This window comes from Hoplias malabaricus, chromosome 2 (genome assembly GCF_029633855.1).
Source record: "Hoplias malabaricus isolate fHopMal1 chromosome 2, fHopMal1.hap1, whole genome shotgun sequence".
In the NCBI taxonomy this organism is placed as follows: domain Eukaryota; kingdom Metazoa; phylum Chordata; class Actinopteri; order Characiformes; family Erythrinidae; genus Hoplias; species Hoplias malabaricus.
This window is the reverse complement of record NC_089801.1, coordinates 68,438,777-68,466,243: the sequence shown is the minus strand read 5'-3', so window position 1 is coordinate 68,466,243 and position 27,467 is coordinate 68,438,777. Positions and strand designations below refer to the sequence as shown.

The 27,467-nt window shown below is 37.9% G+C and overlaps 1 protein-coding gene across 4 annotated transcripts in view; it reads left to right on the top strand.

The window, feature by feature from the left end:
* The window catches only part of pkn1a (protein kinase N1a), a 47,157-nt gene extending 20,089 nt beyond the window's left edge, over nt 1-27,068 (top strand). For 2 of the 4 annotated variants that reach the window (XM_066661187.1, XM_066661186.1), the window contains 21 exons: nt 8,898-9,198; nt 11,348-11,496; nt 12,579-12,699; nt 15,598-15,743; nt 16,055-16,268; nt 16,770-16,964; nt 17,491-17,600; nt 18,087-18,230; nt 18,451-18,526; nt 19,522-19,654; nt 19,798-19,885; nt 20,063-20,145; nt 20,226-20,301; nt 20,399-20,490; nt 20,935-21,111; nt 21,714-21,776; nt 21,857-21,933; nt 22,564-22,706; nt 23,175-23,282; nt 24,030-24,110; nt 25,155-27,068. In XM_066661187.1, coding sequence (XP_066517284.1) covers nt 8,898-9,198; nt 11,348-11,496; nt 12,579-12,699; nt 15,598-15,743; nt 16,055-16,268; nt 16,770-16,964; nt 17,491-17,600; nt 18,087-18,230; nt 18,451-18,526; nt 19,522-19,654; nt 19,798-19,885; nt 20,063-20,145; nt 20,226-20,301; nt 20,399-20,490; nt 20,935-21,111; nt 21,714-21,776; nt 21,857-21,933; nt 22,564-22,706; nt 23,175-23,282; nt 24,030-24,110; nt 25,155-25,358 — 2,781 coding nt within the window. In that variant the 3' untranslated portion in view covers nt 25,359-27,068. Of the gene's footprint in view, nt 1-1,002; nt 1,215-7,395; nt 7,465-8,897; nt 9,199-11,347; nt 11,497-12,578; nt 12,700-15,597; nt 15,744-16,054; nt 16,269-16,769; nt 16,965-17,490; nt 17,601-18,086; nt 18,231-18,450; nt 18,527-19,521; nt 19,655-19,797; nt 19,886-20,062; nt 20,146-20,225; nt 20,302-20,398; nt 20,491-20,934; nt 21,112-21,713; nt 21,777-21,856; nt 21,934-22,563; nt 22,707-23,174; nt 23,283-24,029; nt 24,111-25,154 lie in introns of those variants that run through there. The other 2 variants (XM_066661184.1, XM_066661185.1) reach the window with 2 other exon arrangements.
* The last annotated feature ends 399 nt before the right edge of the window (nt 27,069-27,467 follow it).

Here is a 27,467-nt window from a genome sequence, read left to right as displayed (position 1 = left end):
TAGCAACTGTCTCGTTTGACTGTCACAAGCAGGGGAGGTGGCCGAAGTTAGGGGGGCGCCAATAATCTTAGCAGTATTGGCACCTACTTAAACAAAAGCGTTTTAACCTAAAAACATATCAAGCAAGTCTTGAATATTAATCTACACATATTTGACTCCTGAAAAACGTTGATTTGAGTGAGTAAAGTACTTCTATTTATTTACAGTTAGCTAAGATTTACAATATTGTAATTAAAGTGGCCAGAACCTTGGGTACCTACGCTACATAAGAACATGGCCAACAACTATAATAATTTAAGAATACGTAGCTTTACTAGATTTTCTTGTAAGCTTAGGTAAAAGTTTAGGCACATTTCTAAATTTCCAGGTAACCGTGCAAGTGTGAAAAAGACTTTAGGGACTTCTCCAGTGGTATAACATCTACGTGTCATCTACGTGTCCCTGTGGTCGGGAGACTTTTTTTTTAATCACAGCATTGTTTAATCCAAAAAAATCAGTAGTTATAGCTGCTATATATTTTTGACGATAGTGATAAAACCTGTTTTTGTCTGTCAATATGCATCAGTTGGGTCTTAGTGTTGGCAATATAGCATTAAACTGCACTTGAATCAGCACTTCCGACTTTGCTTGGTTCAGTGCTAGAAATTAATTCGAAATTTCTATGTTAAGGAGACTTTAAACCAACTCCTTGTGCTGATCTACAGTGCTCTGCCTTTTAATAAAACTACAAACAGGATCACAAGCAGACAATCCTGGATTAGCACTGTTAATCTGACATGCTTGCACTGTGCTTTGTATTTATCTCGGGCTCAGCAGTGTGTATCTCTGCTGACAGCTGCCTCGGTGCTGCCCATCAGCAGCAGTCTTGCAACACATGGTATTCTTTGAATGTATGTTGTGTGTATTGCTCTCTCTCAGTGTTCAGGAAGTCATGGGGTGGAGCATTGACATCCTACTTCTTGCTTTTTTGACTCATCACAAAATAACTCATTTTCCCCTTTACGAGTATCTGCGACTTTATTTTGTACTACTCTGGTCTCTTCAAACTAGAAGCAGGCCTTGCATTTTTGGACTTGAAAAGAGTTGGTCTATACTGCAGTCAGCAGGAGGGAGACGCCATTATGGCAACTGAAGAGGGCACAGGAGACGCCCCTACAGAAAAACACCCGACGGACGTTGTGGGCCACCCAGAACTGAGCGACACCACACACGGGGTAGGCCACGTAATAATGGGTTTCCACAAGAGCTCCGATATTGTGTAAATACATCATGTACATACATTGTGCACTCGTACCGTCAGTGCAGTATAGATATATTGCCTGGCCAAAATAGGAAATATTTCCAAATGTAAAACACTCACAAAAATGTCTTTATTTTATTATTATTTTTTTAAAACCAATTTTTATTGTACCAAAACAAATAAATTATGGTGAAATTTGAGGATTGTGGGCTCATAGGTTTATACTATTAGAATACCTAGAAACTTCCTTTGCCTTTATTGTTTTTGTGTTTATCTTCTTTCTTCCGTGTTTGCCACTTTCCCCTGTTTCAGCCGCACTGTGGCATATTCTTCAACTCTCTCTGTTTCTCTTCCTCCACTGCTGCCTCCTCTTTCCCCTCTGACCGACATTTTTCAACATTGCCTCAGCTCGCTCGCGCTCTCTCTCTCTCTCTCTCTCTCTCTCTAGGAAGTTAATCTCACTCCTAATTTTTTTTTCTCTGCCTCGATTTGTATATAACTGATATATGCATAACACTAGCAACAACAATCTCCTTCCTTCATTGTTTAGAATTTTGTGCTATACTCCAACAAAGCTTATAATTTGGTATGAATTGCAGTTTCACTCTTCAGTATTCGCACAGTATAATTGCACATTTGAATATATGACTGTAATCATGTTGTTGCAAAACCTCCTAACCACACTGGTAGTCAAAAGGACTGTTGAGGTTTACAAACTGGTGTTTAAACAGTGTCACTGCATTAGATGGCATCAGTAATAGAATAAGTTTTGCCACTACTATCAGCACAATGTAGTTAAGATGGTGAAGAGTTCAACTCTGTATAAAGTCATTGTGCTCCAGATGGTCACAGTTAAAAACACATTTAAAGAGCAGAGTAATGTTTCGACCTATAAAAATAGACATTTTGAGTTGTTCAGAGGTGGCATTTAAGGTGGAACGGAAAGAAGTTCAATAACCTGCTTGGTCTAAACACCAAGCTTGGTATTTTGTAATCAAAGTGTGGCACAGCGTAAAAGTTGTTCACCATGTGGAAAAGTTATAGTACAAATGTAACTATGCATAAGTAACAGAAAAAAAAAACTGTTCAGAAAAGTACAAATAAACTTCATTTTAGTTAGTGGTTCAAAAGGGAAAAAAAGTATCTTGTTCTATTTATTTTGAGATTTTTTTTATTTTATTTTTTTTTTACATTAAAGTAAATACACAATATAAAAAATATTTGCACAACTTTATTTTTACATATTTCAGACAGCTTGTCACTGAAATAGAAATGCTATGCCATCATAAATTTGTCGTTCTTATTGTTATTAATATTATTTTAATTGTTATTATACATTTCATTGTGTGTGGGTGCACAATATGGTTTATTTTTTAATAGGGTTATCAGTTTTTGTTTCTTACTGATAGAAGATAACATTAAAAGGTCCACTCCACTGTTGTTGCTTGAAGATTTATTTGTTTATTTATTTTTTCCAGATAAAAGAGAGTATAAAGAAATTCATTCAATCATTGATTTATTTTTTGCAGTGGTTTTGCAATTGGTATTGGGAATCATAAAACAGTTCCTGACTTGTGCCCACTGATTCTGGGTAGGCTCTGGGCTCACCATGACCCTGATCAGGACAAAGTGGTTACCGAAGACAAATTAATTATTGAATGAATGGTACTACTCACATTTTTAAAGGCAGATATTTTGGACAATGTGATCATTCAGACTTTAAAGGCACACTAGGCCACTTCCCAAACTGCGTTTCGAGTCACAAAGATTAACATCTAACTATGCTCTGGGTACAGAGAAAACATTAATAGCATTTCATTTGATTATTGAATTGGATTAATGAATACTGGATTTGAATAACCAAGACGTGGCACTGGTACATTTTTTTAAATACCAGTATTGAAACACAGCATTAACGTCAGATTTGTTTCTATACTGTTCTAAGGATATCTTATATAATCTTATTCTATAAGATTTGCCTATAACTTTTGCTAATATTTTGTTTATTTTACTTTAAAAATACCATACAGATTTCATGGAGTACTTTATTGGTGTTGGGGCTTTTTCAGATAAAATCAAGTTTATATGTGGATGACAATCTGTGATGTGATCTGTTAACAAGTAGTTACGCCCTCCAAAAATGTGCGTATTTTTAGTGCACGTATTTGCAGAGTACTTGTTATATCGCAAGTAACTTAACCCATCAGCTGTCACATCTGGATGTTTCATAACAAAATTCCAGGAAATGCCTCTGATCAGCCAAGACAACTTTGCTACTTTCATTTTGAGTTAACTTAGACATTCTTGTGTGGTTTCTGACAGTGTGATATACAGTTATATGTTGAAATGACAGAATTATGTAGCATTAAAAAGCTTACATACAAAAACTGTAGTAGCAGCCATTTTGAAACCTGAATTTCCGCCTGTATTAATTTGAAACCACATTAGCACGTCTGTTTATGTTTGCTAATTAGTTTAACAGCTGAGTGAAATGTGAAGTGATTTTGGCACAGTTAGCACAGCACTAATTCATAATGTTCATACATTGTTAGCTAAATTAGCATTTTAGCTCCAGTGCAGAACTAGCAGATTTAAGAATCAAAGCATCTCTTGGGTCAGGATAAAACTGCTGATTTAGCCTTGTGGTGAAAATACGTTATTTGGTTTTCAGTCATTACCAACATGATTTCCATAACACCAACTCTACTAGAATAGACACAGGCTGTGTGTGGTGTTGGAGCAGCTGTGAAGCCCTCTTCTCTATGTCTCATTATGAGTCAAGCTTGGCCTCTCATCCTCCCTTACAGTAAGTGACTCATGTATTTTTGAAGCTACTGTAATGGCTTATGGTTGAGTCATGTCTTTTTGTGTTTTGGAGATGTGCATTTCTCTTGCAGAGATGTGAACATCCTGCTAACTAATGTCAGGCCAGCACTACAAGAGTTTAAAATCCTAAACAATGTCGAAAACGTGAGACACCCCACATCTAATAAATTTGCCAACAGTGACATTTAAACCACACAACATTAGCTGAGTAAATGTTTACAACTCAAAGAATTTCTTCGTTGCCTTCTGTGGTAACTAGTTTACCATAGTATGGCTTTATGACCAGTGGCTGTGCTAATGACTACAAAGTACCACTCAAGGTTTGGGGTCAAGCAGAAAAATAAGTTAGACCGCTTGCGTTCAGCAGCAGCACTTTAACTTTTGGGGGTAATTGCACTCTTTTTTTTTGTGAAATAAGAAGGACCATGCAAAAAAAAATAGAAAAACATGTACATGTTGCGGTGGTGACTGTTGCTTGCCATTCCTTGCGGCTGGCTGGTCAGTAGTGTGTTATTGCAACAGCCCTAGTGTGAGTTGCTGTTTGCTTCTAGCATTGCCTGTTGCTGTTCTTTGGAGGTTCAGATGGATTTATTTCTAGTTAATTTAAGGTAGCCTTAAATTGAACCCATGGGGATTTTACTTAGCTCAGCTTGGTGTTTGCCTCATTTGAGCCTGCAGAAAGCTCACTAACCCTCCAGTCCACCTTTGTGTGTTGTCCTGTGGGTGTTAATACTAAGCTAATAATAGAATTGACTTTGCTTGTGTCTCTCTCACTGTAACTTAGACACTCTCCCTGTTACTTAGATTCTCTCTATCTCTCACCCGCTCTGTCTGCATGCGTTCAAAATGTACACACATTTATTTATTCCTTCATGAATTCATTATAGTATACATTCATGTCTATAGACTGCTAACCACTTGCCCATAGTTGAGCAGGACGTCCATTTCTCAGCTCAGGCACGGTTATATATCAACTAGCTTGACTCTTATGTAAGGTTAGGCAATATTCAGTAGACAAAAGTCCTTTTTAATTGCCAGTCAATCGTTATAAAATTTTTAAGTTTGTTAATAATAACACAAATGTTTATCATTTTAAACAAGTTATTCAGTAGAGTAGAAGTATTCAAACTCAGACCTGGATTACAGTTTCCGGCACTGTTGTAATTGGTCACTGGAAGTTGACTGACCTACTGAACCGATAGGCCGCCTGCTAGTGACTGCAAAGTCCAGGAAACGAAACTCTTTTGGATGGCTGGATTAGGAGACCATGGATTGTGATATCATATGTACGTCTAATCTGGCTCCTTAAAAAAATTAAAAAATACAAAACAAAAAGACTTTCCTGCTGTGCCCATTGATGGTCAAGTAAGTTGAGCATGGTCCCTAAAACATAATGTTTGTTTGATGTTGTCATGGTAATATAATCAAACTCTGAAGCACCCTTTAATTTTGCATACTTCAATATATATTAACCTGTTTATCCTTTTAAATGCATCATCCAAGTTTTCGGAAAGGCAGAGTAGATAGTATACTGGACATTGTCATGTTGAATTGAGGACATGAGAAATGAGCCAGTTATTCCAACTTCTCTGCCTGCAGTCATATGGCTGTACATAATTAGAAATGGAAGGGTTATTACTTTATACTAAACTTTTGAAACAAATTTTTGAAAACTGCAGTTGTCCCTGGCCTTAACAGAAGTCATTCATGCTGAAGTTTAACTTGTTAGTAAGTTTTTATTTACTGTTAAAATTACCACAGAAATAAATTTTTAATTAGAATTGTTTAGTTTTGTAGCACTTTCTGTGTGTTTACTTTATTGCAGTTAGTGTTCCTCCAAATTTAGCGTCAATCTATATATAGAGAGTCCTAGCATATTGGACTGAGACCATTTGTTTTTTTTTTTTTGTTTGTTTTGTTTTGTTTGGTTTTTTTTTTTTTAATCAGTCATTTACTGATACTAGAGTTTCGTAAAAACATCAGAAAACAGACTGGTGACCAGCAAATGGTTAAGGAAACATCTTCTAAATTTTATAAAGAAGTGTTTTTTGAGTAAAATTGTGAACGTTTTCTTTAAAGCAAAAATAGTACCTATGTTAGTAGATAGATTTGGATTTTATTTAAAGTTATTGTTATGCTTACTGTCTTTTTTTTGTGGGAAGAAAAAAGATCTATATTTTATATATTATAAATTGTAATCATAAAATTTTACAAAATAAAAGCATCAGTTTTCATTGTGGTTTAGTGGTTAAAATAGCACTACACCATAATTGTGAGGAGCAATAAATCATGTTAGGCCTTTGACTAGGGAAAGTGTCCCTATGTTCCATTTACATTGTTTTCTGGTGCCATTAGGAATTGCTGTGTATTCTTGCAACGTGGTTGTTTACTGATTGTGTTATATTACGGTTTGCTTTGATAATGTAGAAACCTGCTAAGCAGGTCTTTCTCATATGTGCCTCTGTGTAATTCTTCCTTGTGTCATTGGTAGTCCTAATAAGAGAATGTGTGTTGGTTGTTGCTGTTATTTTACTGGTCTGTTTTTAAGTGAATCTACAATTGGGTGCATTTAAAGAAGGGGCCTCTTCGGGACTTGTGTTTACGTCCTGTAATATGAGCTAATGATGTCTATATCTCCCTCTCGAATCCCCCTCTTAACCATCACAAAAACTCCATCCCCTCTTCCCCTCTCTTCTCTTTTTTTCCTTCTTTCTCTCTTTCTCTGCTTACTCTTTTGCTGTTTAATTTGTTTTCCCTTTTGTTCATGAGCATCCATCCCTTTCCTTTTTCTTCTCTCTCCCTCTCAGCAATTGGACTGTTTATGCAGTTTGTACCAGTGGAACACTGATGATTTGCTCATATATGGTATATGTATAGATATTATTGCAGATTCCATTCTACAGCAACAATAGCGTTGGATGGAATTCACTTGATTCAAATATATGCATCTTTTTACAGTGAGTAACATATGTTACATTGTCCATATTACTGCCAAAAGGACAAATGGTGTTCATATTTATATTGCATACATATGTACGTGTTTAAATTAAGTAAGATCTGTTTCATTGGTGTGGTTCTGACTCACCACCAAAACACCAAACCACTGGCGAACTCGACAGGAAACAGGAAGTGACCGTGCTGAGGCTCAGCCGGATATCCTGCCCAGGGAGGGTGACCCCAACCATGGCTTTCCCTTCCTTTCTGTCTCTGTCTCTCTCTGCCCCTCTCCCCCAACCCCCCTCTCTCTTTTTTTCTCTTTCACTCTCGTTCACACTCTATGTTTGCGTCTCATTACTGGTTAGTGGATAGTAAGCAAGGCTGGAGTAAACAGCATGTGTTGGTCGGGAGAATGGGACCAATGGGACCACTGGGATCACTGGGATTACCTGGACACACAGGTGAAGTGCAAACGTTTAGTGCGGCGAGTTTTTCTGCTTTCCATGAATTTCAGCTGTGCTTTGAACCGCTAGAAAGCGTGAGAAGAGTAGACATGATTTGGTTGGTTACTGAAGGCGTGCTGTGGTAAATAAGTTTAACAGGCTAGATTTTAACTTGGCTAGTGACATAAATGATAGTCCACTTAAGGTTTCATTCCTGTAGTAATTTGTGTTGTAAATTCTCTTAAAAATATGGCCCCGAATATTTTTCATTGATGTTAACCTAAAGTGTTTTGACTTTTGTATTAATATAAAATATACAGCAGCCTGCAAAGATAGTTAATGTACTGTGCAGCTTCCTGGCTTACCAGAAATATGAGTAAACAGATGTTTTTTTTTCCACTGGATTCATATCTCTCCAGTTCCTGGAAAACACTTTGGTAGTTTTGAACCGATCTGCTGTCCCAGTGCTTTTTAGAGGATTTACAGCTTATTGTGCATTTGCTTTTGCATGTCTGATCAGTCTGCCATCATTTAATATCTGTGCTTTAACAGCGTTTCTCTTTTTGTATGTCAATGTTGTCTTTTCCTGTCGAAGATATTTTGGTCTTGAGGCACAACCTCAGACACAACCACTTCTGTGTTTACAGTCCAGTGTCCCTCGTCAGGGCCGTTTTATTTTGAAGTCTTTTTGTGAGAGAATTTGCTTTGAATTCTCAACTGTTTTGTTATATTCTTTTGAAGATGCTTCACATACAGCGTCACACTACTTGAAGAATGGGATTTTGTCACATTTCTCCAGTTCATTCACAACTAGCCAAGTTTGGGTTTGTTTTTAAGGCTTTTCTTTTTAACTTCTTCCCTTTTAATGCATTTAGAGGTTAGATTTGTTCATTAGATCTGGACATTCACATTTGAACTGTGAAGTGAATTGTGTTGATAGCACATTATTGAGAAGTGAAAGAGTACAGACCTCCACTTTGCAACAAAAAAGCTCTTATATCACTGGTAAAAAAAAAAAAAAAATAAGCTGGGCTTGATCTAAGCATTTCAAATTCTCTCAGTTCAGTACAGTTTATTTCAGGCATGACGAGAAGTACAGTAATCATCACCTCTTGTCTTCAGCTCACTTTGTGTAATGTGCCTTTTAATGGCATTGCTAGCATTTTAATACTGGCATGTCCCCACTTCAATGTGAATTAAAGAAAGTTGCAATGGTGGACCTTCACACACAAAAAAGCCCCTCATTTAGGGTATTTCCATCTTCCTAGTTGACTGTATACCAAGTTGTTTGAGCCAACCGTCCTCTCTCTGATCATACATGGTATCCCAGAATTTGCCATAGATGACTTTATAGGTGTCCTCTCTACCGTAAGCATAGGGACCGTGTTATCAGTTTGCTGAGGTCTTTACAAACCTGTTCTCTCTCTCTCTCTCTCTCTCTCTCTCTTCAGAGTGACCCTGGTGGGTTGTCTGTCTTGGAGCAGCTGGGCCTGGACCAAAGCTCAGATTTCTCGGATTCTAGCATACAGCAGAGACTAGACGAGCAGCGAGAAAAAATCCGCCGTGAGATCCGCAAGGAGTTAAAGATCAAGGAAGGAGCAGAGAACTTGCGGCGGGCCACCACTGACAAGCGCAATGCCCAACAGGTTGACAGCCAATTGCGAAGCTCGAGCCGCCGCCTTGATTCGCTCCATGCTCAACTGCAGGAACTTGATGCCCACATTGTCGTCAAGGGAACGGACGATATGCGCGGTGAGCTGGAGTTTGATGTAGATGGTGTAGTATAGCCTCAAATAATGGGTTTACTGAAAATACGTAACTTGACTTGATTAATGTAATGTACATGTGGCCCCATAATAAAAACTGATTCAGTTGCATAAATAGCTACAACTCATTAGCTTTACATTCATGGATTAAGTTCATTAATATAGCCTAATCTTGAAGATTTTCCATTCAGCATAGCTTTAACACAGCATGTATAGTTTCGAACACTTATTGAGCATATCCAGTTTCTCTAAGAGCAAATCAAGATTCAAGATTGCTTTAGCAGTAGGCAGCTAACACCTTCTGGCTTGTGTGACTCTCACTTAAAAGGAAACCATAATGTTTTGTTTGAAATGTGTCTGCCACCTTGACTGGGAGGGTGCTTTTTCCATTGCAGTTGAGAATTGAGCTTCAGTGTTATTTTCTTAGTAAAAAGTAAATATATGAATTGCTTATTATAAGGTTATTAACTGGGCATTTGTCCATCTTCCCTCATCATGTAGAACATGTTTTGTGAAGGTATAGATGTATAAAACTGTTCATAAGTTGGGGGACATCCCCTGAAAGTTTTCGTTCGTTCTGGAAGTATAATTCTGGATGAAGATATCACAAGTTGCATTAAAGTGGCTTGCTATGTTTGGCTAAGTCATAGTGGCTTGATGTGCCAGTGGGTTTTGAGTTATTTATTGCTTAACTCCTGTGGGTGGGGATCTGTTGTGGAACAAGCTAAATCTAGTAGCCTTGAATTCAGGCTAAACATCCATTTGGGAGGATCATGTGTTCCCAGCAGTTAAATATCAGTGTTGATTTGCTCACAGCTGGATGCCCTTCTGGTTCACATGAATATTTAAAAGGGAGAAGAAACCATATGTTTGTGTGGCCAGATATCAATAATAGATGACTGAAAATCGACACTGCGTTTCCATGTCCCCAAACCGTACTGGAAGATATGCAGTGAACAAGTCAGCAAATCAAAACTGAGTGAACATTTTAGAAGGACCTGATTTTTCAGTGAAGATCAGTAGGATTGTACGATATATCGGTGGTCGATATATTACTTGACGATGGATTTTTTTGTTATTGTTATCGGTCCGATATTCGATTGGTAGCTGATATTACAAACGATAAATTGGCGTCGTTTTTGTGCTCGCGCATATGCCCTGACACCTGTAAATACACAACTATGTCTGTCACAGTTTCTGCAGAGAACAGTTTCTGGGATTAAATATCTTTGTGGTGAAACCTAACTTAAAGTATCATGGACGGTCAATACATGAACACACAGATAGCAGTGTAAACAAACACACAAACACATACACAGCATGTTAAATGACAGAAAGATACTCTCAACCACCACAGTGCAGGAGTCCTTCTTATATAAAACACATGAAAGTAGATATAGAGTCATTCAGCATCTGAATTTATTACTGAAACATGATGATAAACGATTACAAACACTCGCTCAAACACAGCTCTCACCCTCACTCTCCAAAACAAACCCGGTGCTGCACTAATTAGCGCCCCTCTAGAAACCATTCATGTGGAACCAGCGGTAAACCTTTGGTAAAAATATAAATAAACTAAAACTTATAAACTTAAAAGATAACATTAAGAAGTACAGAAATGTACAAAAAGAATTTGTTTTAATCCAAAGTGATTTTGCTTTTATTACAAAAGATAAAATTGTTGGTTATTAATATCGGTAACGTCTACTCTAAGGTGCTAATTATCGGTTATCGTATCGGCCCAAAAAAATAAATAAAAATTTGTACATCCCTAATGGTTAGTAAACCTAAATTATTATCAGCACGATAAAAAGCTTTTACTGATATTATTAACAATTAACATTTAAACTTTACACTTCAACTCAAAAGCCAAATATACGCCTAACTCATCATACAATTGCCTGTTTTTGTATGAGATATTGCTTTGATAATGATGTATACATAATGAGGGATTGCTTTGAATATCTGAAAACTATAGTATATAATTTTGCATTATTATCACAGATGTTTCTGTTCTGCATCTGTATCTGTGGTGCAAAACAAAGGAAGCAACTTGTCTAGCTTTATTTAATGTAAATAATTTTTTTGTTTTTAGTGTTGAAAGGTCCTAAGTTTTGACTTTGCCCTTTTAGATGACACACCTCAGTCTCCAGGAGCAGAGAGCCGAGCCTCTGCTCATCAGGAACGCATCGCAGCACTGGAGAGACAGCTTAACATTGAGCTCAAAGTCAAGCAGGGAGCTGAAAACATGATCCCAATCTATGCTAATGGCTCCACCAAGGTAAACCACACACAGTCTATGTCTTACCCACTCAAACCTCACACTGGGTGATTCTGAATGCAACCTGAAAGATGAAATAGTTTTTATTAAGAGCAGGTAATATATGATTCTATGAAATAGAAACTTAAAAATGCATTTTTTTTAGAAGGAATGTGAAATAATATTGAATAATAATAATGGGGTAAATAAACTAAAATTGGTTTAATTAAAAATAAGGTGCTATCCACCAAGCTGTGTATTATGCTGTTTATACAGTTAATGAATAGTGGTTATAACTTATCAACTGTATACAACTTCTTTTAATCTGTGTTTTTATGATGCATGCAGTTATTTGCTGTTGTAACGTATACGTGATGCCCATGATATTAGCTATTAGCTAAACATTTTATTATGTTCATAGTTTAGATTAGAGTTTGTAGAAGAACTGTCGGCAGGTTGTGAAGACGATTTGCATGATATCAGTCCAAAGTTAAAGCCAGTGTGATATCTTTCACAAAAACATACACGTGCACGTACAGTGTAGTGAGAACACATGGAAACAATATAGTGTGTCGTCGTTATTCTTATTTTGACATGATAAAAATGAGCTTGTTGGGCATTAATGAATAAAAGCCACTGTCTAAATATGTACTATATAAGCTGGCATAAAATAATTAAATGTTTTTGTTTCCAAAACATTATTTTTATTAAAATTTACGAATGGCTTATGCTTAACGGCTTATTTCCTGAATGTAAATAGGGTCTGGGGTGTTGAGGTGAAGTTGGTTGATTCCGCTTTATTGCACTGGCTTTTTTTATCCATCAGTATTATATTCCAAATTATAAAAAGGTGGAGATTCTATGTAGGACACATGGGATTTCCATACATTGCACATGAATCTCTGTTGGCGACATGAGTGACACAGCCTATAACTGTACAACAAATTAAAATGCAAGACTTTTTCATCCTTTTTATAAAAATGAACCCACATTACATTGATTTGCTTTCCCATTTACATTAGGGTCATCATTATTTATTCAGATAAAAGGACTTGAGACCTTGTTGTATGATCTGTTAAGTTTTATTAAAATGTGTGTCTCAGGATAAGAAGATGCTCCAGACGGCCCAGCAGATGCTTCAGGACAGCAAAACCAAGATCGACATCATACGCATGCAGATCCGCAAGGCAGTGCAGGCTTACGAACACAATGAGGACATGCAGGGTGAGTGTGTACGTTTGTTATTTGCGAGGACTGCAGTCTATTCCTGGGTTATTTTCTGTTAATGCTAAGAAGGTACTAAGAAGTACTCTGACTGATGATAAATACAAACAGATTGATGAATAGCTAAACAGTTGTGTGTGTGTGCAAAGGGGTGCTTCTTTGTGTGTTTAGTTTGAAACCACACTGTATGGAAAGTACAATCACTTTCAGATTGGTAGAGCAGATCGATATCTAGTTGGATTATTTCTGTGTGCAGGTGCTTACAGTGCCAGAGTTCACTGCTCCATTAAGACTAGGAAATAACTTAATACACTTTCAAACACACTCTCTAGGGCTTAGATAGCTTGAGTAATCGCTGAATTCAGTGAACATACACAATATTTATTATTTATTTATTTATTTATGTATGCATACAGACATTCATTCATATACGCTTTAATTTACTCAAAGGTTTTTAGAGTATCCAATTCACCTAACCTCCATGTTTTTGGACTGTGGGAGGTAACAGGAAACCCCAGAGGAAACCCACGCAGACACAGGGAAAACATGGAAACTCCACCCAGATCCAGCGCTGAATTTTTACAAAGTGTTCACTGGAGTGTTAAAAACGTTCACTGCACTCACTATATTTCTGACTCTATCCCCTACATGATGCCTACCAAAGGAACAGTAGAACGTGACAGTTTGGTAGGTGACAAGTCATTTCCTATGGAAGCAACAAGCCCATGCAACATAGCAACAACAAGAAATTGAGCTGAAATAGACTATGATGTAACAATTTGTTGATAAAAGGACGGTTCACTGGTTTCAGATTAAGGATAAAAATCCCAACCAATAACCCAGCGCTCCACATATGCTAACACAAATGGACTCATTTATTATCACCCTCTGACGCTGCAAAGTGTCACTGGTGTTTTTTTTCATGGTTTCACCGGAAGACAACAGAACTGCAGTTTGCAACATATTGTCAGGCAAGGTACAACACACCAAACACTTGCAGTGTCACTAATTTTATTAGTCATCTGGATACTTTTCATTGTAGTCATCTCTTTTGTATAATATTAAACAGTGTAAGAGCTAGCAGTTAGAATGTTTAAAGTTACGCAAACTAGACTAGAGGAAAGTTACATTTTTGTGAGATTTTCAAATGTTAAGAAACATTACTGTGGCTTTTAGTTTTGGGTTCATACATCTGTCGCCATTCAGAAATGGAAGCCTGGTCCTGGTCTTGTATGAGTGGAAATAACCACCGGACTTCATTACCAAGACAGCTGCTGAATGGACAGCTTTCACAAAGGGACTTTTATTAACTTATTGAAGTGATCTGTGAGACCCTCAACGTGAATTCTGAATCTGACATGAGTTTAGCAGTTTCTAAATCTAGTGTAAACAGTCCGATCCTATTGGGTTCTTGGTAAATATTACAAACTCTGTGTACAGTCTGGAGGTATTGTTCACTATTTGAAAGCCTGTTTATGTCTCCAATGCTGATAAATGCACTTTACTCCATTACAGCACTGACAGAGTACAGAAACAGGACCATTATGTGTACACACAAATTATAACATAACACATATGTGCATGCACAAATGCAAACACACACACAAATACCTATCTGTTTCAGCACACACACGCACATTCTCAATCGAGACACAAACACTTCCCTCAAGGTACCCTCTGTCTGCTGCCTTATTAGGACATGAAAGCATCGCTTCTCATCTGTTCATCATTCTCTTTTATATCTCACTCTCATTCTTTCACTCCTCACGTTTGATCTTTCTATTTACCTCTATATCATTTGTTTTTTCTCTCCCTGTTACCCCCTCCTCTCTTTCATTCTTTTCCCCTGCTTCCTTTCTGTCAATTTTTATTTTCTCACACATTTTCCTCTTTCTTTTTCCCCTTTTTTTCTCTCCCCTTTTCAAATCTCTTACTATACTGCTCTCTGTCTCTCTCTCTCTCTCTCTCTCTCTCTCTCTCTCTCTCTCTCTCTCTCTCTCTCCCTCTCTCTGTCCCTCTCTCCCTCCTCTGCACTGTAATTAGACTGCAATGTTTATAATAAATGTTGCCGCAGACTGTTTCTTAGCAGGAGTTATGGATGAAAGTATTCCAAACACTTTTCTCAGTACCTGCACTGCTTTTACAGTGTTTACATACCAGAACATTACAAAATGCTGCTGATTCCTCTACACTCACTAATGTTTAAGCCTGGGATTTAACTTGGTTTACGGTTTACACACAGAGCATTAGGACATTCTGTGGCTATAAGTCATTGTGACACATATTTCAAGAAGAGAAAGCACAGTAGTGTCTGCTTTATTTTACAGCTTGCATTAAGGACATGGGCTACAGTCACATTACCAAGTTGGAGTGACTCAAATGTTGTTTTGGATTTGAGTCACATTCATATGCGATAATAGATTGGATATGTATCGAATTTGTGGACGTGTGACATGAATGTGAAGGTCCATATCAGATTTCATGACATCGGATATGTTGCAATGTATTTAGTGCTGTCGCTTCAGCTTGCAAAAGTGGTGCTGCTAAACAACAATGGGGAAGAGGCTAAAGCTGCATCCCAAATAGCACCATACACCAGTGACCAGCATGGGATAGAGGGGCATTAAAGCCACCTGCATTGAGCTGTAGAGCAGTGGAACTGTGCTCATTATGTTTATAATGTTTATAGGCTCTCTTTATGTTTTGTGACTGAATGGCAGTCAAACGTTGTCTAAATGTTCCAGTGTAAAGCCTAATTAATGTTGATGGACAGGAATCTACATGCTGTTGGACGTGTGGTGTGTTTTTGTCGATAAAACTGGGCATTTAACTATTTGAAAGCCACTGTATAATGACTGATTTATGACCTCCACTCCCGTTCTGATTGTGTCTGTTCAGGTAAGCCTGATCCATGTGGAATGGAGCTGAGGATTGAGGAGTTGAGGCATCATTACAGAGTGGAACATGCTGTGGCAGAGGGAGCCAAGAATGTGCTGAGACTGCTGGGAGCCAGCAAAGTGCAGGACAAGAAGGCCATGTCAGAGGTGAACTTTCACACATGTATTTTCATTCAATGTCAGCTGGTAACATGCACTCTGTGGTTCTGTGGAGGTGTCCAGTATCAACTACCATTAAACCCACACTATATTTGGTTTTATTACTCCTGGATTTTCTCATTCTCTTTTAATCCCTTGGTCCCTGTTCCTCTTTCTGCTGGTAAGCAGTCCCTGCAACCTGAAACGGTTTAGAGATTTTATGTGTCCACACCACTTGTTTTTCCTGAGAGTCCCTCGTATGCCATGTTCCAGAAACTGTGGTCGCAGATTAAAGCGTCTCTCTTGCTCTCTGTCTATAGGCCCAGTGTCGTCTAAGTGAATCCTCCCAGAGATTAGACCTGTTGAGGGATTCTTTAGACCAGCGTCTTTCTGAGCTGCCTGAGGATCACCCTAAAGCGTGTCTGATTAAAGAAGAGCTGGTTCTGGCCTCCTCACCTGCTTTCAGCTCCAGACATGGCGCCCCCTACCTGCACAACCAGTACAGCACACTGTCCAAACCATCACCACTCACTGGTAACCATCCTGCCTTGCACTACATGTGTTTATGTCTTATCTGAGTACTTATAATGCCAGTGTGCATTTTCTGCATTTGCATATTATTAAAGACATACAATATATAGACTGCTGTAAATGTTAAATGCCAGTAACTTGCCATCTTTTGTTGATCTGTAAAATTGAACGTATTTTCACTGTCATCATTTAACTTGGAGTATTTGTTGTTTGTTAAAATGAAATAGAGTTTTTATTAAATATGTAGTATATATTCGCTGTTAGAGGTGGATGATATGGGCAAAATTTATATCACGATATGTTTCTTAATTCCCCCATTATACGTGCAGCGTATTATTCCGAGATTATTCTCAGAATTCATTAAATGTTCACACAGTGTGAAGGACATCTGATGTGTTCAAATGATGTAGTAAACTAAAAAAAAACTTAATTGGAATATGACAATATGTAAAAGTAGGTACACATAAATATAACATTGTTTGTGTGCTTGTGTGTGTATCTCAGGCACGCTACAGGTTACGTTGCTAGGCTGTGTGGGCTTGCTGGAAGTGGTGCCGGGTCGTTGCCGTGGCAGCCCTGTGGTGTTGCCATGCTACAGTCCTGGGGAGGGACGCTCATTCATGCGCAGCGGGAAGGGTCTTTACAGCCGCAGTGGCAGTGTGAGCGGCAAGAGTTCACTTAAGACAGACGAATTGTCCTGTGAGTTATTGTGTGTTTTTGTTTCACATTGTCAGTACCTTTTGCTCATTTTAATAGGAAGTAATCCAGTTTTGAATCCATTGCCTTCTGTTTTTAAATTAAACAAGAGGAAATAAGCTCCTTTATTGTCACTGAGACTAAGATAAAGTTTTGTTTTGACTGTACATAGTATTCAGCTGCAGCAATGGTTTGTAAACATTGTAATGGATTAAACAAGTATGTTTTCTGATACAGTTTATAAAGGCTTATGGCCTGTAGCTGGTCTTTTTTTACTCATCTATGACTAACTGTTGTTATTTTAATCCTAATCTTAGAGCCACAGCAACAATGTTTAAACTTTGACATGATGTATTTCAATAAGTAGGGCTTTTTATGACTTCAACCTGGATTTTTAAACAAATATTAATGAGTATCGTAATCTTTAGCTGTTTTATATTTTGACTGGTTTCGTTTTGGCTTCCCTTGTTGTACTGTGTTTGTTTATGAGTGGATAGTTTCCATGAAAACATCTTTTCACTGTGTACAGCTGAGGTGAGTGCGGTACTGAAGCTGGATAACACTGTGGTGGGTCAGACTGCATGGAGGACCATCGGAGAACAAGCCTGGGATCAGACCTTTACTATAGAGCTGGAGAGGGTGAGCATCAGTCACTTCAGTCAGCATTGATCCACTCAGTCCCCGAGTCTTTGAGAACTTAAACTCTGACTACAGACCGGTAATTCCTTCTCTAGGCGTAGATCGGATCTACAAACAGTAGTATGGCAAAAAATGTGTTCCCCTATCATTTCAGAACTATTTCAGCAGTCAATCACTGTAGAGACAGACCATCTTTATGGTTTTGTTTTCTCTTGAGAAGTACGTATTCAGAAATGTTGGATCCTTCAGTAATACATTGCTCCGATTTGTTTTATTTCTCTGGAGACTAAGAATCTGAATGTAGTTTTTTCGAAGCATTATATTCTCTACTGAGTGTAGTTATTTATTAGTGTCTTCACAGCCATATTTTTACTACAGTAATATGTGCAGCCATGTGTAGTACACTTTCTGTAGGATCAAGGACAGGTTCATGTTTACCTGTATATGAACATATATCTGAACAGTCTGTTCTGTGTGTGTGTGTAGAGCAGAGAGATGGAGATAGCAGTGTATTGGAAGGATTATCGTTCTTTGTGTGCGCTGAAGTTTCTGAAGCTGGAGGACTTCCTGGACAACCAGAAGCACAGAGTTCAGCTGGAGCTAGAACCACAAGGCCTGCTACTGGCTGAGGTGTGTGTTATATGTTTATTTACATGTACACATGCATATGTACACATACTTTTTCTGTATTTAACAGAAAAACATAATTATGTTTTCCAATAGTATAAAAATAGTTGGTACTAGTAAGTTTAGTCTTAAATCTATCCCTCATTCACAAAGCCTTTAAATATTAGAACATATTTTATCCTAATATTTATGCTGATGGTTTTTTGTGTGTGTGTTGTTTCAGGTCACTTTCTTTAACCCTGTTATTGAGAGGGTTCCACGCCTTAAGAGACAGAAGAAAGTCTTCTCTAAGCAGCAGGGTAATGCAGATGAACACCAACTGTACAATCACAGCACATCTGCAGCACATGTGTTCTCATCGTATCTGACTGACTGCAATAAAACTCCCCAGTCTGCTCTGTATACACCATTCATATTGACTGAGTAGCGTTTCATGGATTTTTTTTTTTTTTTTTAAACCTTGTTCCTGTTTTGTATCATTGTATGTTATGTAGTGTTATGGATGTGATTGTCTTTATGTGTTCATCTGATTGTAACAGCGTCTTTGGGTTACTGAAAAGCGCTTTAAAAATTCCATTTATTATTATTATTATTATTAGAAGTATGAAATTAGGGGCATGTAAATCAAACTAAAGGTTGTACATGAGTTTTTTTTTTTTATTCACGTCTTATGTTAAAAACAAGACATATCTAATTTGACATATTCACAAGCAATTGTAAAAAAAGAAGCCCCGGTACAGGTACCTAACGTACAGCATTTGCCGTAGACATGCAATTGGCATTCGAATTATCTTTGGCGGATCACATTCTGACTACTGAGGTCTTGAAACTGATATGGGATAACAATTATTTGATGCTCATAATACACGTATTGAATCTCAATAATGTACATGGGTTAATACAAAGATGAATAGACGGAATGATTAAGTTAAGATGAGAGAAAGCTGGATTTTCAAAAACAGAACAGCTCTCAAAATCTGGAGACAGCTTAATGCGCCCTCTAGTGAACAGTTAAAGCATTGATGTGGTGAATGGGGATGCACAACAGAATGGGGAACAAATAGAAAAGTTAAGCCCCTAAAAGACTACAGTAATAATGCATTTTTATTAATTATGCCATCGTTTAATTAAAGTTAATTGAACAGTATAAATAAAAAGTTAAATAACTAAATATTCATTAACAGACATATTTCGTTGCAGTCATACAAATTAATTTGTTCAGGATTTGTTCCTGTTTGTTTATGAATGTTAATCTCAGTGGATCAAACTCTGTGTTGTGTGTGTGAATGTGCAGGTAAAGCTTTCCTACGGGCTCGTCAGATGAACGTGGATATTGGCACATGGGTGCGGCTTTTAAGAAACGCCATACCAACCGTTAACAACACAGGAACCTACAGTCCTAGTTCAGCTCATACAATACATTCTGGGTAAAACAAACAAAGAAATAATCCAATGAAGGCTTAAAATAATACAAATTTGTTCAAATATTTTACCCTACTTTTATTATTCTCTGTGTGTGTGTGGATGGATGTGTTTGTATGTTGTATGTGAATGCATGTGGGCGCTTTAGGGAGATCTCTGTAGAGAAACTGAGTCTGGACTGTGACTCTCCCATGAGAGTGGACCTCAGGAGAGATGTGACAGATGCACACACTCCGGTGAGTCACTGACGAAAAGAGCTCTGTGGTCCTTTAGGCAATTTTTAATGTAGATTTTAAACTGTTTAAAATGAGGCTGTTGCTTTCTATTGTTAGCTGATCTCATCTATCATTTTTATGTCTCTTACTCACTCCTTTACTTTTCCATTGTCCTTTCTTCTCTGTATTTGTTTGCAGGAGAAGCAGCCGACTATTGAGCCATGTTCTCCTCAAGATACCTCTCCACCTGTGCGAAACAACAGAACACATTCACTCAGCAGGTCCGCGCACATACTTTCACACATAACTGCTGTAATGTGATCTTCTTATTAGCTCATACCCAATGTGTGCTGACCTACAGTAAACAGAAGAAGACTCCGTTGGGTCTGCAAGACTTCAGGTTAATCGCTGTGCTCGGCAGGGGCCATTTTGGCAAGGCAAGATTTATCCCATGTTTAATTCTTCTTTTTTTATGTGTGTGTGTGTGTGTGTGTTGTTTTTTACCTCCAACCGTGCTTTTTCTGTCTTTTTCAGGTGCTGCTGGCAGAGTATAAGAAGTCAGGCTGTATGTATGCTATCAAAGCACTAAAGAAAGGAGACATTGTAGCTAGAGATGAAGTGGAGAGGTAAGACTGCAAGTGCAATGGAAATAAGCTATTTTGTGTCTGAGATTTTGTAGAAATACAAGGGTTTGTTTACTTTTTAAATTAAATGTGATTGTCATCACATATCACAAAGCCATGATATGCTACAATGATTTTGGTCAGGATTGTGCAGGACTCTACATACTAGATGAAAGGACAGGGGAAAGTTGTGTACGGCGCTATTTAATTTCTAATCTCATCAGTTTAATGTTGTCTACCACCCTTTGGATTTTAGTTTTCATCATATCTGCTATCTTTTAGCTATTTTGTGGGTAACACACAAATGTATTTATTTATTTATTGAATATCAGTCATTTTTAGTAGGGAATGGGACTGTAAAAAGAAAAAATGTAAGGAATTTTGTTTTATTAACCCTGATATTTTTCTCTCTCTCTCTCTCTCTCTCTCTCTCTCTCTCTCTCTCAGTTTGATGTGTGAGAAGCGGATCTTTGAGATTGTGAACGTGTCTCAGCACCCTTTCCTGGTGAATCTCTTTGCATGTTTCCAAACTTCAGAACATGTGTGTTTTGTGATGGAGTACACAGCCGGTGGTGACCTCATGATGCACATCCATGCTGATGTCTTCACCGAGCCACGTGCTGTGTGAGTACATAGTGTATGCGTGTGTTTCACTAATTTACTAGGTCATACAGGCCTTTTCCTGTGAGGAGTGTGGTGTGTTCTCCCTGTGTCCGTGTGGGTTTCCTCCGGGTGCTCCGGTTTCCTCCCACGGTCCAAAAACACATGTTGGTAGGTGGATTGGCGACTCAAAAAGTGTGTGAGAGTGTGTGTGTTGCCTTGTGAAGGACTGGCGCCCCCTCCAGGGTGTATTCCTGCCTTGCGCCCAATGATTCCAGATAGGCTCTGGACCCACCGCGACCCTGAACTGGATAAGGGTTACAGATAATGAATGAATACAGGTCTTTTCCCCACACAATTTGAAATTTACAAAATATGATTTGTGCTATGTATTAATTTTAAGCTACATATCGATGTACTTTGAGAGTGGGCAAGCAAAGTTAGTTGAGGTGAGACCACTGATACAAGCAGGGTCAGAATACAAAAACAGACACTGTTCATGGAAAGTATTATTAAATGTATAATTTCCACACAAAATGTTGTATTATAGGTATGCCAGCACTTTCTAGTGTGTGTGTGTGTGTGTGGTAAGAGAGACATCTACTTATACCTGTATCTGTTTGTAGGTTCTATGCTGCCTGTGTGGTGCTAGGTCTTCAGTTTTTACATGACCACAAGATTGTATATCGGTAAGAAATCAAACCCCTGTTTATATTTCGATCTCTCTGTGCTCTCATTTTATACTAATCTTGTTCTCACACTCTCTCAGGGACCTGAAATTGGACAATCTGCTTCTTGATACAGATGGATATGTGAAAATTGCTGACTTTGGACTGTGTAAAGAAGGTGAGAGACATAAATGCCCCTTTCACACATGCAGGGTAATCCAGAAATGTAGGAGTTGTATGTATGAACACGACCACCCACAACATTCGTTCTGGAGCTTACCCGGACTTTATCCTCCTCGAGCCCTAGTAAATGTTCTGGGTAAAGTCAGAGTCCGTGCATGTGAGAACGGCACAGGAAATGTTCCCGAGTTTCTCCTGCACGCACTGTACAAGCGCTGTGTACCACACCTAAAGCACGTGTTTCATCTCCTGCTGCGAGAGTGCGCCTGCAGCAGAAAATCTCCCGCTGTGAGCTGCATGTGTGAACAACCATTCTGGGACAACTCCGGACCCGATACTCGGAGTTCATGTGTGAGAGGGGTGTAAGATAGAAAGGGTGAAAATTCATTGTCATATATTTATTTTGGAGAAATACGTACATACGTTAACATTAGACTCAACGCAACCATGAAATAGATTAAGCATAAGAGTATGCTAAAAGTATTTCTAATACTTTTGCTGCAATATAAAATACAATGTAAGGATTAATCAATAGTTTTTATGTGGAATAGAAACATTAGAAAGTGTTACAAGACTATCACATTAGTTTTCTTCTCATCTTTTTCACCCCACACTTTCTGTCTCTCAGGTATGGGGTATGGGGACAGAACGAGCACCTTCTGTGGCACTCCAGAGTTTTTGGCACCAGAGGTTCTTACTGATACGTCCTACACACGAGCGGTGGACTGGTGGGGGCTAGGAGTCTTGATCTATGAGATGCTGGTTGGCGAGGTGAGAGAGAGAGTGGGCGAGTTTACTTCTTTTATATAGAATGTAGGCATGGTGACCTCCAGAGTATATTTGTATGGAGTAATCCTTTTTGCCATTGTGTTTTTTTGGTGTGCAGTTTAATACGTGCCAGCAATGGGTGCACCTTAATGTAGCTTCATTTACAAATTATAAGCAGTGTTTGGCACTCCTGGATATGTAGTGCATGTAGTCACTGCTGTACTGGGACCTGAAAAAGGCATGTCTGTTGTGTGGTTCTTTTTAAAGATGTTCTGAACTGTCCTCTCTTTTCAGCTAGTTCCTCAAAACTCTGAAAATGTGTTTGTTTAGTGCTGGTGATTGCAGATGTGGTTGATTATGCTTTAGGTTACACTGAGAAAGTGTGGTAATGCAGGCTCTGGTGCAAAACGTGCATGCAAGACAAGACTAAACTGCTATAGCATGTTCTTTTCTCTCTCTTTCTCTTGGTAGTCTCCATTTCCAGGTGATGACGAGGAAGAGGTTTTTGACAGTATTGTAAACGATGAAGTCCGTTACCCACGATTCCTGTCGGCTGAAGCTATCGCTATTATGAGGAGAGTGAGTGTTACACACACACACACACACACACACACACATACACGCATACAATCGCATGGGTGTATAAGATCCAGCTGTGTTTATTCATGGATGGAGATACCATCACTGCCAGGTACCACAACACAAGCCCTCCCTGTCTCATATGTAGGAACATTAGATTTTCCCTTTCAGATAATAATATTTATTATCATATTAGATATATGATGTAACTTTCATATACAATAATAATAGTAATAGTAAGAGATAATGCAAATAAACCTTATAGAATATTTGTCATCACAGGTTCAGGTTACTGTATTGAAACGTATGTTTATCATTTGACAGCTCCTTTCTCTAAAAGTGTAACCATTTCAGAATATGATTTAAAAAAGACCTTAATATTAACTTCCTTGTTTTTTATGCGGCTGACAATCAATTACCAAAATTTACCATGATTAATCACACCACTCTGTGTAGGTAATTGTGATTAATTACAGTTGTTTTATATTGTTTGCTCATTTTTGTCACTATAGCGTTGGCTTTTCCTCCTAAATATAAGTGCTTTTAGTTATGGACATATGGGCAGACAAAGGGAGCTTCATCAGAACACATTTTTTCAGAGCTCATATCAGAGCCATTACCTCACTAAATAGGAAATAATTCTTAATTTCTGCTGTGTTAGTGCACAGAAATTCTCATGGATACAAGCTACAGCCATTAACTCCTATGTACAGCCTGGAAATGCATTTGTTATATTTCTGTTGACAGCTCTTAAGGAGGAATCCAGAGAGGAGGCTGGGCTCAGGAGAAAAAGATGCTGAGGAGGTCAAGAAGCAGGCTTTCTTTAGGGTAAGAAAGAGGGAGAAGATGCCATCTTTCTTTTCTTCCAGTCCAGCTTTTTCATAGCTACTTATAACTACATAACTTTGAGTGAATGTAACTCTGAATCGAGTCTGATTAATCTTAATACCATCAGCTCTGACTAGGATTAATCTGCATTTCTTTTTTTTGGTACTATTCTAGAATGACTATACAGATTGTGGTTTATAAATGGTTTGCAATCTTTTTATTAATGGTTAATCATTAGGTTGTTAATACATTCATTCATTATCTGTAACCGCTTATCCAGTTCACAATCACATGGAACCTACATACAATCATTCGCCAGTCCTTCACAGGGAAACACACACACTCACACCTACGGACACTTTTGAGTCGCCAATCCACCTACCAACCTTTTTTGGGAGGAAACCCACACGGACACAGGGAGAACACACCACACTCCTCACAGACAGTCACCCAGAGGAAACCCACGCAGACACAGGGAGAACACACCACACTCCTCACAGGAAAGGGCCTGTATGACCTAGTAAATTAGTGAAACACACGTATACATTATGTACTCACACAGCACGACACCCGGAGGAAACCCACGTGAACACTAGATAAGCGTTTACAGACAATGAATGAAGGAATCCACATTCATCTACATTGACCTTAATTTGTCTTCTTCATCAGTCGACATTAAGCCTGTCAGCTTCAGCAAATATCTGTAAATATGTTTAACCGTTTAAACACAAAGTTGAATCAGTTAACCACAGATAGAATGTCTTTTTGAGGGTGCACCTTAACAATGGCTAAATTCACAATCTCAGGTCTGAGCTTATTTTTTTATCTTGACATTTTCAGTAAGTTCCCTGACACTTTTCAATATTCGACCAAAACCAGATCACCGTTGCCCTTTCCATCTCTGTGTTAAAAATGATTATTAATGATTTTTAAGGTGTTTACAACCTAATAAATATCAATGTAATAAACAGATTTTTAAACCATTTTAAGTGGTAATTTTTTTTATTATTATTATTTTGTAAAATCTCTTTGTGCTTCTTTTAGAATATGGACTGGGAGGCTCTTCTCCAACGGAAGCTTCCGCCTCCATTTGTTCCCTCCATCGGAGACAAAGAGGACGTCAGTAATTTTGATGAAGAATTCACAACAGAACTTCCAACTCTCACTCCACCTCGAGAACCTCGTGTGCTCTCACGCAAAGACCAGGACAGCTTCCGTGACTTTGACTATGTCTCTGACCTCTGCTGAGTTCCCACGAAGGACAATGAGAAGTCAGGAGGCACGTAGGAGTTGTCCAGGATCATTTCATTTCCTTCTTGACTGTGATGCCGGCGCTACTGCGCTTTTACCACTACACTGTGACATGGCGAAAAATGAAGAGTCGCCATCTTATATGGCTCGGTTTTTAACGGACACCAAAATGAAGTTTGAAAAGACTACGGCTTAATGAATGTGTTTAGTTATATGTGGTGATGGAAAAGGTATTACAAAAAAAAAAACAAGTGAGAGAATAACGAGGACCCTATAAAGAGCGGGTGTGAAAGTAGATGTTCAGTATGACAATACGGACAAATGTGTTTTTTCAAATGAAGAAATGAACTTCCTTCAAACATAGTCTTTCACATACCCTCTCTACCAAGCTCCCACTTCTGTCTTTCACCTCAGAATCATTCAATAATGGATGAAGGAGACAGTGCATCTTTGCTTTTTACCTGATGAAAGGTCTAAACCCAGTGAGTCTTTTTTTTTTTTTTACACACTGTGATTTTGGATATGTTTCAAATGGAGAACTGAAATGCCTTAACTTTATATACTGTCCCTTAAAAACCTTTTTTTATTTTTAACTCATACTTTCAAGCCTTGAATGGACAGGGTGATGTGATGAATTAAAAAATAGTTATAAGAATTATAAACTGAGGTCGCCATCTGCCACAACAGAGAGCAGTGTGACATGTTTAAAATATGAAACTGTAGCCATCGTTTGTAAAAGAAAAGTTGAAACACAGGAAATTCATTAGTGGTGAGATGTTGTCGTTGTGGATAGAAAAAGCCCAATGGTCTAAAATCTGTCTGCCGTCACAGAGCATGTCCTGTATGTGTTTTGTTGTTTATTTTGTTTCCCCTTAGGCATATTTTTAGTATAAGCTAGGCACTGGTTCTAGACCAGTACTACTACTCTGAAATTCTTATAGAAACACTCAAACCATTTTCAGCAAAATATCTATATACCCCCAAATACGTACCTCTGAAAAACAAGACACAACTCTACACACACCTCCCTCTGAAAAATACCACATCATGCAAATCTGTCTGAAGAAATATTTTACGTAAATATGTAACATTAGCAAAATCCAGCAGCTTGGCTCTACTATAAATGTTTGCAAGGGAGTGTGTTTGTTGTCTTCAAAACACACTGAAACCAATGGTCTTTCATCTTTGACTATAACTGAACCCAGATTAGGTAAAAATACCATAATTGCTCCTGTTAAGGACTTGATCTGATTTATAAACTAGAGATTGGAAATTTATGTTTTTGTTTTATTTGTTTCTATTGCTTCAATTTTAATGTGGAAATGCTTGGCAATTTTTTTTTTTCACTTTATCTTTATAAAAGTTTTATTTCTTCTTTTAAATCCCGGTTTTAAAATCGCTGGTTTATGTCAAATGTATTATGGAGAGGGTTTTTTTCTAATTTATCATACCACAAAAACATTAATACACTGATATAAACATGTAGCACAACTTTTAGCAGGAATCTTGGCTTCAGAACATCTTAATTATTATGACTCACCCATCAAAAATTCAGACGCCAAACATCAAGATTGTAAAGTTTAACTCCTCTTTCAGTGGACTGGAGGTTAGTGTTGATGAATCTGATTGACTTTGAAACAGTGTGTCCAATGTATGACTATTACCAACCATCAGGACTCTTGAGTTGAGCTATTTATAAAGACTCGTTGGAATGAACTATGTGTCAGTGTTTTTATTTATAAGACATTTTTCATAGACATTATTATTATAGGCATAGCATCTTTGGTCCTTTTGTTTCCTAGATGTTACAGAAAAACAAAATATTAATAATAAAGATTTTTGTTCTGCAACAACCAAATTTGTGCCTACTAGAACTATCAGATCTGTCAGAAAACAAATTATAAAGTATTATGTGTGTTTAAATTCCAGGTCTAAACTCAAATTCTTGTCATTATATATTTTATTTTATTTTTACTTCACAATTATTGCGTCCTTTAATGAGCAGAATGGCTCCAATGTGGATAAGTATTGTCCCATTTTTATTTTTCCAACCATTTGCAGTCAGGAGCACTGAAGCTAGCATTCTACATGCTAAGCTTTTTTTTG